The 12,672-nt window shown below is 38.2% G+C and overlaps 1 protein-coding gene across 7 annotated transcripts in view; it reads left to right on the top strand.

The window, feature by feature from the left end:
* APC (APC regulator of WNT signaling pathway) overlaps positions 1–12,672 on the top strand; it is a 65,920-nt gene that overhangs the window by 8,100 nt on the left and 45,148 nt on the right. For all 7 annotated transcript variants that reach the window (XM_050912513.1, XM_050912509.1, XM_050912508.1 and 4 more), the window contains exons 2-3: positions 10,307–10,391; positions 11,324–11,525. In XM_050912513.1, coding sequence (XP_050768470.1) covers positions 10,307–10,391; positions 11,324–11,525 — 287 coding nt within the window. The remainder of the gene's footprint in view (positions 1–10,306; positions 10,392–11,323; positions 11,526–12,672) is intronic.

Here is a 12,672-nt window from a genome sequence, read left to right as displayed (position 1 = left end):
GTACAAGAGAAATGAACAGTAGATTTTGTTTTGCTCATGTATTCTCACTAGGTTCCTGCTGTTGGAGGTGGGATATTGGTGTGGATGGGTGTTTAGTCTGTCTCAGTGTGATGACAGCGTTTGCTCTTGGTTCTGTTCTTTTTTCCCAGCTGGGTTATGCTCCCTTAAGGGAGGGGGGAGGAGGACGAGGAGGAATTTCCCTCGATTCTAGAGCTCCCGAGCATTGTGAAGGAGAGGGAGAGGGGCCTTCAGAGGTTGGGGGTGGGGGCTGGAGTGGGATGAAGGAGGGGAGGTGACAGCAGCAGCCTGGGAGCCCATGGCTGAATCAGAAATCCAAAGAGCCTGTGATAGAGTAGGAAATGGAGACCTCTGCCTAGCCAGTGATGGAGAGCCCTTTCTCGGACCAGGTAGCGCTCTGTATTCACATCGGCCCTGCAAGGCAGTGGGGGGGTTGTACTGAGACTCAAGAATAGCAACTAAAGTGTCTTTTCAAGTAATATTTTTTTTTTCATTCGAATGGTTAATATTTTTGATTAAAAGGTTAGCTAATTATCCTGGTTTATAGTTTAGCTTTTTGTTTTGTTTAAAAACTTTTCAGTCTTCTTTGGGAGCTCAACTTAAAGTGTTAATGAGAAGGTCTAAGCAGATCCACCACAAAGCTCTGGCCGAATGAAAAGTAGCACGGTCCCCAGCGCATTAGTTTTTATGTTCCTGGAGAACACTTTAGCAAATAGGTTCAGGAAGGCATTTTTGGTGAAAATTTGTAGTTATGTCAATTGGGACTAAAATGTGTGGTAGTTTAACTTCAAAAATTCTGTATGAGGTGGCACTAGGATAACTTTGTCACATGAAAAAGTGGTAGATTTTGGGTGGTGTGTTTTGGTGGTTTTGGGGGTTTTTTAGGAAACCAGAGTTGTTAGATTATTATATAAAGGTCCAGAGAATTTGAATAATTTAAGTTGCCAATATGATCCGATAGTTTCCTTACAACTTATGACCCAGTTACAAAGCATCATGATCATCCTGTGATGCCAATACTGTGCTGCTGTGAGGCTGCAGACACATTACCATTTTTTACTGTATCCTTCGGTTCTGGCGTTTGGTTTTTTTCACATCATCCTATTTCTGCCTGTGAATGCCTGGCTTACAGCTTTTTGGAGAAGAATCCTGTTTACCTGGATACAGATGGTAGTGAAAGAAACTTCTTTTTTTGCTTGCTACTAGCAGCAGTTGAACATAAATTTTCCCTCGTTAATTAGCCTGTGTGTCACCAACTGATGAGAAACTTCTAGCATGCTCTTCATTTGCTCATTGCCATGCAAGTAGTGTACCTCATAAAGTGGTGCCTGTGTTGAATCTGCCCTTGTCCTGGCATTGTTTCCATGCATCTTCCAGCCAACTCTAATGAGTCAACTTCATTTTGTCTGACTGATTTTTCAGTGTTCTGGCTGATGTGGCCAAAGTTAAGGTTGTGGGGTTTTTTTATACTTTGTACTCCTGGCTCTTAGGAGTTATTTGTATGGTACTGTGCGCTCTGCTGACTTAACAGAGCTTGTTTTTCTTCTCTAAACTTCCATTTTTTAAAGCTTGTTTTGATACATGCTCTGTCTGGTACACAGTAGAGGCTTTGTCTTGATTTCTTTGATACTTCACTGAATTTTGTTGTGGCCCAGCTTTAGGGGAGCTTTAAGCAGGAACATAAATTACAGCAGACAGTAGAGGGAAATGTAGAAGGAACTAGAAGTGTTTCGAAGAACAGCTCAAGGTGCAGTAGCAAATGAGGATTTTGTGTAATCAGTTTCCTGCTTTTGACAAGGAAGCTATGGGAGGGAATCAATGAATCGAAAGCACAAATTGAAGAAATTTCTGTGCAGTTCTTGTTTGTATCAGTTTTCAGTGGGAATGTTGCAATGAATCTGACCCCCAGATCTGTTCTTTGCTTGTAGCACTAACAAACTTTGTGATTGAAATAAACTACAAAAAAGTAGTAATTCAGACAGTAGAGTTTATTTTTGCCTTTTTCCTCTTTAGATTAAAAAAATACCACCAAAAAAAGACTTAAAATGCATTTTATTTTATTTGGATTTGCACATACAAACATTAAGGAAATGCCAGCTTTAAGGTAGACGGTGCCACCCTAATTTTGTCAGCTGGTTTGTACACCCTATGATACAATTTTACCTCTTCTACAAAAAAACCTTCCAAAGTTAGCATGCTCAAGGCTCACAGTAAGGATGAAAATATACCTTTGTATAAAATAATGTTATTTTCTAATTTACCTCTGCAAATGAAGTCTTTAAACACAGATTTTCATGTATATAATGATCTGTAGAGAGTCAGGTCTTTCTCTTGAAAGTTACTTCTTGACAGAAGTGCAGTCTGCAGGAAAAAAATTGAACTTTTGTTCCAGAAAATCTTTTTTTTTTTTTTTAAACAGTATTAAAACTAAACTAAAACTCCATCTTCTTTGGTCAGCTGGATTTCTTAGCCAAACCATATCTCCTTGAATGAGCTGTGCTCTTACTATGAGTGGGTCACATATGTCATGGAAATTGCACGACTGCAGTCACCATCAGAAATACTGTCTGTAGACAGCTGAGCTTGTAGGAGAGAATTCAATGAGAGTTGTGAGGTACAGATTTCTCATAGCACTGTGGCATCGTGGACAACAGTGCTCAAAATCCAGTTACATTCAGTACAACTACCAAAATATTTTTATTCAATAATAATGTATATTTTGCTTTCAGTGTAACTAAATTATGTTTTGTATTCTGAAATAATACAGATTTTAAAAATTCACTACAAGCTAGCTGTCTGTTGTGCACAGTAATGAATCCGCTAGCTGTGGAAATTTCACATTATACCTATTTAATAAGGGAGAACTTTGGAAATATAATAGTAGCATAGGATCTGACATTTTGAAAGTCAGGTCCTCTTCCAAATGGTTGACCATATAAGCATTTGCACAGCAGATATGCATATACCCCTGCTCTTGGTGAAAGCCTGTTTTAGCTTTATATTCATGCCATTCTGCACAACAGGTGTGGTAAAAGTGGACAGAACGTGGTGACACCTTGTTTTGTTCTTTAAGTAGCGATACTAGCTTTCTACTTTTTTCCTTAAGTCTTCATATTTGCTGTATTTAACTGCCTGTATGAACAGTCTTACTGTACATGATAATAGCTAGCTAGTCTAGTTTGAGAGTGAAATAAGCTGCATATAGTCTTACACACAAACGCTGTTCATCTGGAGAATTAACTCTTAGGAGCGAGTTGGCAGGGTACTAGCTGCTATCTTTTTGCTGCCTAGTAGTCTTCCATTGACATTGACAATGCCTCTTTTGAGGCTAAATTTCTAAAGATTTTAGTTTCTAGTCATGAAAATATTATTTTTCAATGTTTTTCAACAAATGCATTGTTTGGTGAACAAATAGGGAGAAAGGCCTTGATTCAGCAGTAACATTCCTTGCCTGTATAAATATTTGTGGAATAGGTGCTAAATTCTGAGCTTCTATAACTTGTGCTGTGTGAATTCATCCAGTATTTTCTTTCCAGTATATGTTTGGTTTCCATTTAATTTCAATACATCTTTTCCCAACATGTAAGCGCTTGAACTTTTGAAGTGTTTCAAGGGAAAATGGTAATCATGGTTAGCATAGGAAGCATTATATGCTTTTTCTCCCTTGGTTTTTTTTTCCTAACGAGAGCTTGCATCTTGCTTCTCAAATTAATTCCCTGTGCTGGTTTTGGCTAGGATAGCGTTAATTTTCTTCATAGTAGCTAGTATGAGGCTATGCTTTGGATTTGTGCTGAAAACAGTGTTGATAACACAGGGATGTTTTAGTTATGGCCGAGCAGTGCTTGCACAGAGCCATGCTGCTTCTCACCCCACCCCACCACACCACCGAGTAGGATGGGGCTGCACAAGAAGCTGGGAGGGGACACAGCTGGGACAGCTGACCCCAACTGACCAAAGGGATATTCCATACCATAAGACATCATGCTCAGCATATAAAGCCGGGAGAAGAAGAAGGAAGGGGGGGGACGTTTGGAGTGACAGCGTTTGTCTTCCGAAGTAACGGTTACACGTGATGGAGCCCTGCTTTCCTGGAGATGGCTGAACACCTGTCTGCCGATGGGAAGTAGAGAATGAACTCCTTGTTTTGCTTTGCTTGAGTGTGCAGCTTTTGCTTTACCTATTAACCTGTCTTTATCTCAACCCACAAGTTTTCTCACTTTTACCCTTCCTGTTTTCTCCCCCATCCACCGGGGGAGGCGGGGGGAGTGAGCGAGCAGCTGTGTGGGGCTTAGTTGCTGTCTGGGGTTAAACCACGACGTTCCCTTACTTTCAGGTGGATTTTGCACATGCAGAATGTTTTTGTGGTGCCCCACGCACCCATGCCTTTCAGGAGGGAAGAGGTGATGTCAGTTTTAAGACACATAAAGGAGACTGTCACATTAGGATTGTGACACGGGGAGGAATAGTACTGGTAGTACAGTAGATATGCAAGGGATAGTGCAATGGATAGATCCTAAAAAAATAAAAGTAACTTTGAAGATACTAATGTGTATTGGTCATTTGATAAATTCTAATGTGTGAGTGGAAGAAACTCCCATAAGCTGAACTGATTTTTACAAATTGAATCAAATGATGAATTCTGGGAAATACTTCTTTTCAGTGACTGCACAACTAATGCAGTCAGACATTTGCAAATAACTCTTTTTAAGGTCATGTGAACTAAAAATGCGGTTATAAAAGTCATTTAGCATCTTACAAAACATAGACATTTAAAATATCAGTGAATTTATTTAAGCAGTAAAGAAGCAGCAGTGGCATATTGTGTTTGATTTGTGTCTTTTTAAGTTTGTTGGTATGATTTCACAATAAGTAATATTTTAGCATGATCTTTGCAATTCTAAAGGTTCTACCAGAGTCCAAATTGATTGGAAAATTGAATAACAGATTTTTTTTTTTTAATTTTTTTTTTTTTTGAATTTAGGTGAAATTGAGCTGCTGATATATATAGTTACTGTCATTACTTCAGACAGCACTCTTTCTGAGCATAAAGTCAGACAACATTAGTTCATCTGACAGTGGGCTTGCACTAAAAACTTAGTGCTGACATCAGTATGTGGTTACAGCAAGTGACAGCTCTTGACCATGGTGGCACCAAGCGAGTATTTTTCTTTTAGAAAATGACATTGTTTGAAATGAAAATTAACAACATCATTTCACATAACAAATGCTTTCCTCTTTCTACATGGTTAAAAGATGAGTTGCTCCAGTGTTTCACCTCAGTCAGCAGTGCTGTCATCATTGCTGTTATCATTTGGACCTGTTTATAGGGTTGAGCAACCAGAGTGATTGCTTGGCACTTCAGGCAATTAGAAGGGCTCCCACCAAGCTTGATTAAGTAGCAGTATAATTCACCAAAATATATAGGAGTAAAGCGCCTCTTCCATAGCTCTCACTTCGCCCCTGTGAGTGTTGTACCATATGTGATAGTATTAAGGCACTGTCAAGTTCATATAGTTAGGAAGGGTCACGTAAGACCTTGAACTCAAGTTTATGCTATCTGTAAATGCACAGAAAATAGTATTCAGGTGTCTGTCCCCCCCCTGTTTTGACATCTAATGTTTTTGTTGAATTTGAGTGATGGATGTGCTTTTAGTATATGTTAACTTTTTTCTTGCCCTTTTAAACAAATAATAATTGAAACAGTGTGCAACCCTGGATTGAACTTCAAAAATCACTTTTAGTTTAGAGTGCAATGTATGTTTTCAGCATATTGGGTTAAAAACATGAGTGCAAATGCTGTCAGAAAACTCTAATTTAAAAATACTGCTGATTTGGTTAAAAACAGTAGTTCTCAGTCATTCAGTATGCATATTGCCATCCTATATGGTGCTAAGATAGATGTTTAATTACTGTCTGAAATTGTAAACACTTCCTGTATTTGTGCAGTTAAACATGTTTAATTTGGGTTTTGTTTACAAACACAGTGAAGTCTATGTGTGTATATATATGTAGATGACAGGAAAGTCTCTTCACAGAGGCCCAAGTATAGCTATTAGCTAAAAGGAGGAACAGGTATGAAGAGTGTCTTACTACAAGTTGATAGCATAGCTTTGTTGGAAATCTTTTAAAATGTAGACTTCTGCTTACCTGTAAAAGATCCAGTAAATTTCCAAATATCTTGTTGGCTTACTATTCCAGCTGATACTGGCCTGTGAGTATATCTGGCGTACTGCTGCCAGTGATCTCATATATTTAATTTTCATTATGATTGTCATACATTTTGGCATTCGCTGAATACACAAAACTTTTAGAAGAGGGAATACAAGTACTAAAGCTTATTCTGTTTTAAGGGGGGGGGGGTATGGACAGAAGCAAGTAGTGTTTACAGAAGACCAAATGTATCTGATCTATCTGAATTGTCATCAGTGCTCCTTTTCCTGCCAAAGAGAGGTATATGTCTAAACCAGAATGTCTTTTTACAGATACAGTCTTTTGAAATATTTCTAAATATGTATATTAATATTTATACTTAGAGTTCTCAAATTGAATATACTTTAAATCTTAACTCATTGGGATTTGAAATCTGGCATTGTGAGTGTTGTTCCTCTGTGATTCCTTTCTTTATTAGCAGCTTGAGTAAATTCACAGCCCTTAAGCAATTTTATTTACAACCCTTACCACTTAGCTGGGTGCATGTACTGTTAGTTAAGGTACTTTTCTTCTCAGTAGTTTTCCAGTTACTTGCTGATGGGTCTGATCTTTTTTATTTAATTATCCATAAAGTGGTTGTAAGAGCGGGACTATATTCATAGAGTCCAAACAAACAAACAAACAAAAAAAAAACCACCAAAAAACTTCTAGAGACTGTGAAGACAGAAACCTTTTTAAATGATGATGAGTCATAGGGCCAGCTCCATTTCCAAAAGCATTCTTTTATACTTCTGCAGTAGGACAAGATAAACTAGTTTATATTTAAGTGACCATTAAAATAATTTGATTTACATTCTTTAAAAGAACAGAAAAAAAACTTTTTCAGCCTTCCTTACAGATACATTTATGTTTGTGTATTTTTTCAGTCACTATTAAGTCAGTGAAGAATTTGCTTAAAATAATGCTCTAAACCACTACTGATATGTTTATTCAAACTTGCATAACTAAACAGAATATTAATTTAACTTTAAATTGATTCCAGTTTATTTGTGGAGAAGATTTTACACTATTTAGCAGTCATGATATCAAATGTAATATAAAATTATTGGGAAAAAGTACTGTTTCAAAGCACTGTATTAATCTTGGCGAAAAAATGGGAGAACTGCATGTAAACAGCATTAGTGTTGAGTCCTGGAGTTGTAAGTGAATAAATAAAAATTTGCATTATCACGGTAACAAGTAACTTGCCATGTTTCCTCCAAATGGGTTATTGCAGAAAACTTCTCTGTTGCTTTATTCAAGTAAAATTGTAAATTTCCCAATTTATCATTTTAGCACACTACCTCATTTTCCACCAGTACCTGGCCCAGGGTCTGCATCTCCCTCTCTAACCTTTCTCTGCTTTGTCAGCTTAGATTTCAAAGTGTGCCATGATTGAGTTTGAAATTGATGTCATAGCCTCATAATGGCATTGTTACCTTAGCAATGGTACTATAGAAAAATGTAGGGGAAAAAAATAGAAACCAACGCTTTATCTACTAACTTGAAAAAAATGCATGTGCTGTTGAAAAAAGGGGATAATTTAAAAACTAGAGGTTACAACCTAAGTTAATGAATTGTAGCAGAGAAAATTAAGAACGGTGATCCAATATGCTAATGTTTAACTGTTGCCAGTATTCAGAAAGAGCAGTCCCTAGCTGCCTGGACACCTCAGTCACGTAATTTGGTAGCACAGGAAAAGGTGATAGTATTTCCACTTAGCTGTTCATATTGACTCTTGAAGCAGGAAGACTCATTATGTAGGAAAGTATCCTGAACATAGGATTTGTGAAATAGCAGAACTGCCACACAGAGAGGAGAGAAAGAGGCTTCTGAGAAGGGAACAGGAGGAGGGATTGGATGTTTGGGTTGGGTTTTTTCCCTGCACCAAGGTGCTGTTCTCAGAGGAAAGGGATTCATTAGTTACTTCTAAATTTATCTGAGTTGACAGGTCTTTCAGAAGCCTGCAGAACTCCCAAGACCACTCCACATATCCACGTTGCCCTTTTAGGATTTTAAGCTAAGACTGCTGTCTGCAAACGTTATCTGCCTTTACGTCAGATAATGTAGGAGTCCTTCTTTGAAAAACACCAGATTACTTGTTTGTCTGACTGCTGACAAGGCAGATGTTACGTATAGAGGTGGCTGGGCCATATGGCTAATGAGGATGCCCTTGAATGTACTTAAAAGCACAAGCACAGTGGAGATGTCTTTCCAAGAGTAGTGATTTTATCACACCAGACTTGATCGTAAAGGCTATACCGGCATTAACAGGTAGTGCAGTAAGAGCAGAACTGTAGATGAATTATGTTGAGGACCCAGCGTGCATACTATATATGTTTCAGGGGATTTTGGCTTTGGACTAGCTCCAGTCTGGTCCCATGGAGTGAATGCCCATTAGCAGTCTTGAGTGCAACTGCTGGCTTGGTTTGATCAGAAGGGAATGCGGTTCATGCTCCAAGATAACCCTACGATGTGAAGTACAGCTGGTTGGGCAGAGGGGAGTTTGGTGTCAGACTGATCCAAACTAAAACATGAATGCGGACACACACCTTGACTCCATCAGTCAGGCAACATGTAAATTTGGAAATTTGGCCTCAACTCCACCTGCACAATTATTTCCACAAAGCAATATAAACATAATTAGTGTGCCTGTACTCGAATTCCTCTTCCTAGAGCACCAGCATCTAATTACACGGTGGGTGGCTGCAGTGACTATGCTGCTACTGTTTGCTCTGAGTCTAGTGCTTGGAGATTATTTCCCGAGAACCCTGTGCAGTTCTTTACTCAAAATCCTTTTACTTTTTTTTGTAGAAGGAAGAACACTTTGAAAAGCTCAGTAGTGTGTGTTTAAAGAATATCTTGACTTCTTGTAGATGCCGTTTTGTGTCCTTTGAAAAGAGCAAAATGCATTTGAAAGGTACCTTCTGTACAAGTTGCAAGAACCATTAATGTTGACAGTAAGGTATGCTAGGCTCTTAAAAGAGCAAAACAGTGATGTGGAGATCTTTTAAGTTGTCTAAAAAAGTATGGAATACCTTTCATTATTCAGAATTGTTTTCATTTCCTGACTATTGCTGCTTCTAAAAATATTTTCTGTGCCACAGTATGAAAAATTATACTTTAAATTCCAGTAAGGGCTTTTTGCCTTGTGGCCAGTCTTTTCAATTTATTTTTGCTATTGATGTATCCGCCATTACAATATAGAAAAGGCATTCACTAACTGGCATTTAATTTTCTACCTGAATTTAGGCCACTGAGCATTAGGGACCTGGGGGCTTACAGGCCCCTTTTAGTGTAGTAGTCATTGTTTACTATGAATCTTTTTGTGCATTAGAAGTATGTTCCTTCAGCTGTATAATGTTATCATACATAGTTTCAATAGCACATGGCAATATTCTTGGGTTTGAAGCTTCAGCTGCATGAAGGAGTCCTAAATCTCTTTCTTGTAGACATGGTGGTAGTAGTAGTAATAAGCCAAATAATATGACACCATGAAGGAATCCTAAGTCTTTTCCTCATAGGTGTGGTGGTGGTAGCACTGGCAGTAGTAGCAGTAGTAGCAGTAAGAATAATACGACTCTCCTTGCTGGTTTACAGTGGTGCTGAGGTCTCGCAGAAAAGAAATCTTGGGGATTACCTCTGCTCTGATATCTTTGAGGTTTAAAAAGGGTGGTATTCAAGATACTTTTGTAACTTGTAGTTATGTATCCAAATTTTATTTTTATATGACTGACTTTAGGAACACTGATGGAGAAATTCAACTAATTTCTCTGTGCTTGCATTTCTCTATCTATAAATTTGAGATAACTGGTATTCACTTTGAGAAGAACTTTTAAATAAGCTGATAGATTGGGCCACCAGAGAGGATAAGTTATTCAGGATATACTTTACATCATGACAGTGCATGGGGAAATACTGTGGAATATATTTGATGGCAGTTAAAGTTATGGCACTTGATCACTGCTCACATGACATATTGTTTACATCAGTGTCTCAGTAGCTGTTACATAAATGTGCACTTGAGGGCAGGATAAGATGTATTTACCTTGTGGTTTATTGTTGTAAGGATTTCTTCATTAAGCTTAATTTCTTACAGGAGGTGCTGAAACAGCTACAAGGAAGTATTGAAGATGAGGCAATGGCATCTTCTGGACAAATTGACTTACTGGAACGACTTAAAGGTAAATCTAGAATTATGTTTTAAGTAGGTTCATTTGTTTCTCAGTTGTTTTTTCTTTGGGATAAAATTTTCTAACTCAGCTGCATCTTCTTTCCAGTGCTGACTTTGATGGTTAGGCGTAGTCTCAGTGCCTGCTATTTTTGCTAAGCATTTTAAGACGCATTCTCAAAAAAAATCTGTTCCTATGCTGCTTTTATGCTTTTGCTACTGTTACCCTAGGACTTCATATGAATTGCTTTTGGTATAACTTGCATTTCATTCAGTTCTAAAGAAAAAATACATTTGTTTAAGTTAATGATGGATTAGTTCCACCAATTTTCTGAACTTGTTTGCATGCCCTGCCCTCTCCATGTCATATTACTGGAATTGTATCTGACATGCTGCAAATTGATCCCCCACTTCCCTAGAGCATGTGCTGGAATGTGCATCATCCCATTATATGGGATGTGCAAAGCAAGCCCAGATCACTGACTGCCTAGATACATCCGTTATCCGTACTACTGAACCAGAAATATCGTAGGGGATGTCTACATTTAAGGGCCCTGTGGAGAACAGAGTTGTCATCATTTACGTGACAGTGAAGTATCTGCAGGATCTCTGAGAAAGAAGCTATCAGGAAGTGAACAATTCACATGACATTTATGCAAAAGTGCCCATTTCTTAAGTCCTCTGGGAAAGAGGCAGGCAGGCTCGTGTGGGGATACTGTTCTGATTGTCAGGATTGCAGTTTGGCCATCTGCTCAGATGACTGGTATTCTCCAAATGTACCATTAAGATCGGTTTTGTTCACATTATGTTCTTCTGTGGATTTCCATGCAAAATGTTTCCATCAAAAAATCATGGATTTGTTCAGAAAATAAGAAGTTAAGACAGATCTTTTAAATTTGTGCTGCTGAACTTCAACTCTGAAAATGTTTGCTCTTTATTATCCAGAACTGAACTTGGAAAGTACCAACTTCCCTGGAGTGAAGTTAAGGCCAAAGGTGTCCGTGCGTTCATATGGGAGCAGGGAAGGGTCTGTGTCAAGCCGTTCAGGAGAGTGCAGTCCTGTTCCCATGGGATCATTTCCAAGAAGAGGATTTATGAATGGGAGCAGAGAAAGCACTGGTTATTTAGAAGAGCTAGAAAAAGAGAGGTAAATTTCTTTGTTTATTCATCCAGTATAGATTGACTTCTAATTTTAACATGAGAGTTTAGCGACACACTTAGTATTTAGCTAACATGCATATGGTTTTGATCACTGGTGTATTTATCTTGACAGGTAAGGAAGCCAGGAATCTACATTATATTTAGATGCATACAAAAAAAAAAAATTAAAAATCTTAAAACACATCGTACGGTTTCTACTGCTTCTTCATATATGCATTTCATTGTTACTCTTTGTTGGCTGAAGGTTATTTTATTTTGATCAGCAGATTGTCAGCATCTGAAATATATTTAGAGAGAGGGGGTGGAGCATCCCAAACACCTCCATATCTCCTCTACCACTGTTGATAAGTGCTGAAACTGTAAGAGTGTGATGGTGCAATCTCTTTCTCTTTTTTGCAAATGGTTAGAACTACCATAGCTGGTTGATCAGTTTTTACTATTAGCAGACATTTACCTAGTGATTCTGCTCTCTCAGCAAAAATGTCAGCTAAACAAAGATATTTACTCTTATCTTCAAGATGTTCTACCCATCTGATGTTTTGTGTTGACAAAATCGTGGAATTTCTTTTCTTGGAAGGTAGTGGTATCCATTTAATAGGAAGAACATACTTTCAGGGCATAATACAGATTTGTAACACTTTATCAATCACTTACAGAGCAAAGTAAGAGACATGCAGCTGTTTCTACTGAAGACATCTTTATATCTTAAAATGAACCTGACTGAAATCCCAGATGTTTTCAGAAGCCTGTCTGTAAGACAGGGTTTCCTAAAGATTTGATCATTGACAGCTACTTAATGGGTAGATGTGAAGCTGGGGGCTGCCAAACCAAATAAACAGCAACACGGTGTTTTTATGCCTATTGGTCGTTAACAAGCAAAAAAATCCACTTTGGAGTCGTAATACAAAAGTTTGGTGAGTAATAAGTGGTTTGGGGACAGCCCTTCAGAAACCTCTCTTCTAAAGGGCCTTTCCTGGTGTTCAGTAAAATTTTTGCAGTCAAGAAATGAAAGGAGTACACTGTTCCTCCAAGGTAGTACATGTAGGTCCCTTTCTTTTGGTCCTGTCAGTAGCATGAAAGTAACTTTCCATGGGTCCGTACTGAGCCTCTTCTGGCAGCCACTCTATTTTTTC

The sequence above is a fragment of the Gymnogyps californianus genome, chromosome Z (assembly GCF_018139145.2).
Source record: "Gymnogyps californianus isolate 813 chromosome Z, ASM1813914v2, whole genome shotgun sequence".
NCBI classification, from domain to species: domain Eukaryota; kingdom Metazoa; phylum Chordata; class Aves; order Accipitriformes; family Cathartidae; genus Gymnogyps; species Gymnogyps californianus.
Note: the sequence above shows the minus strand (reverse complement) of the source record. Positions and strands in the feature narration are given on the sequence as shown.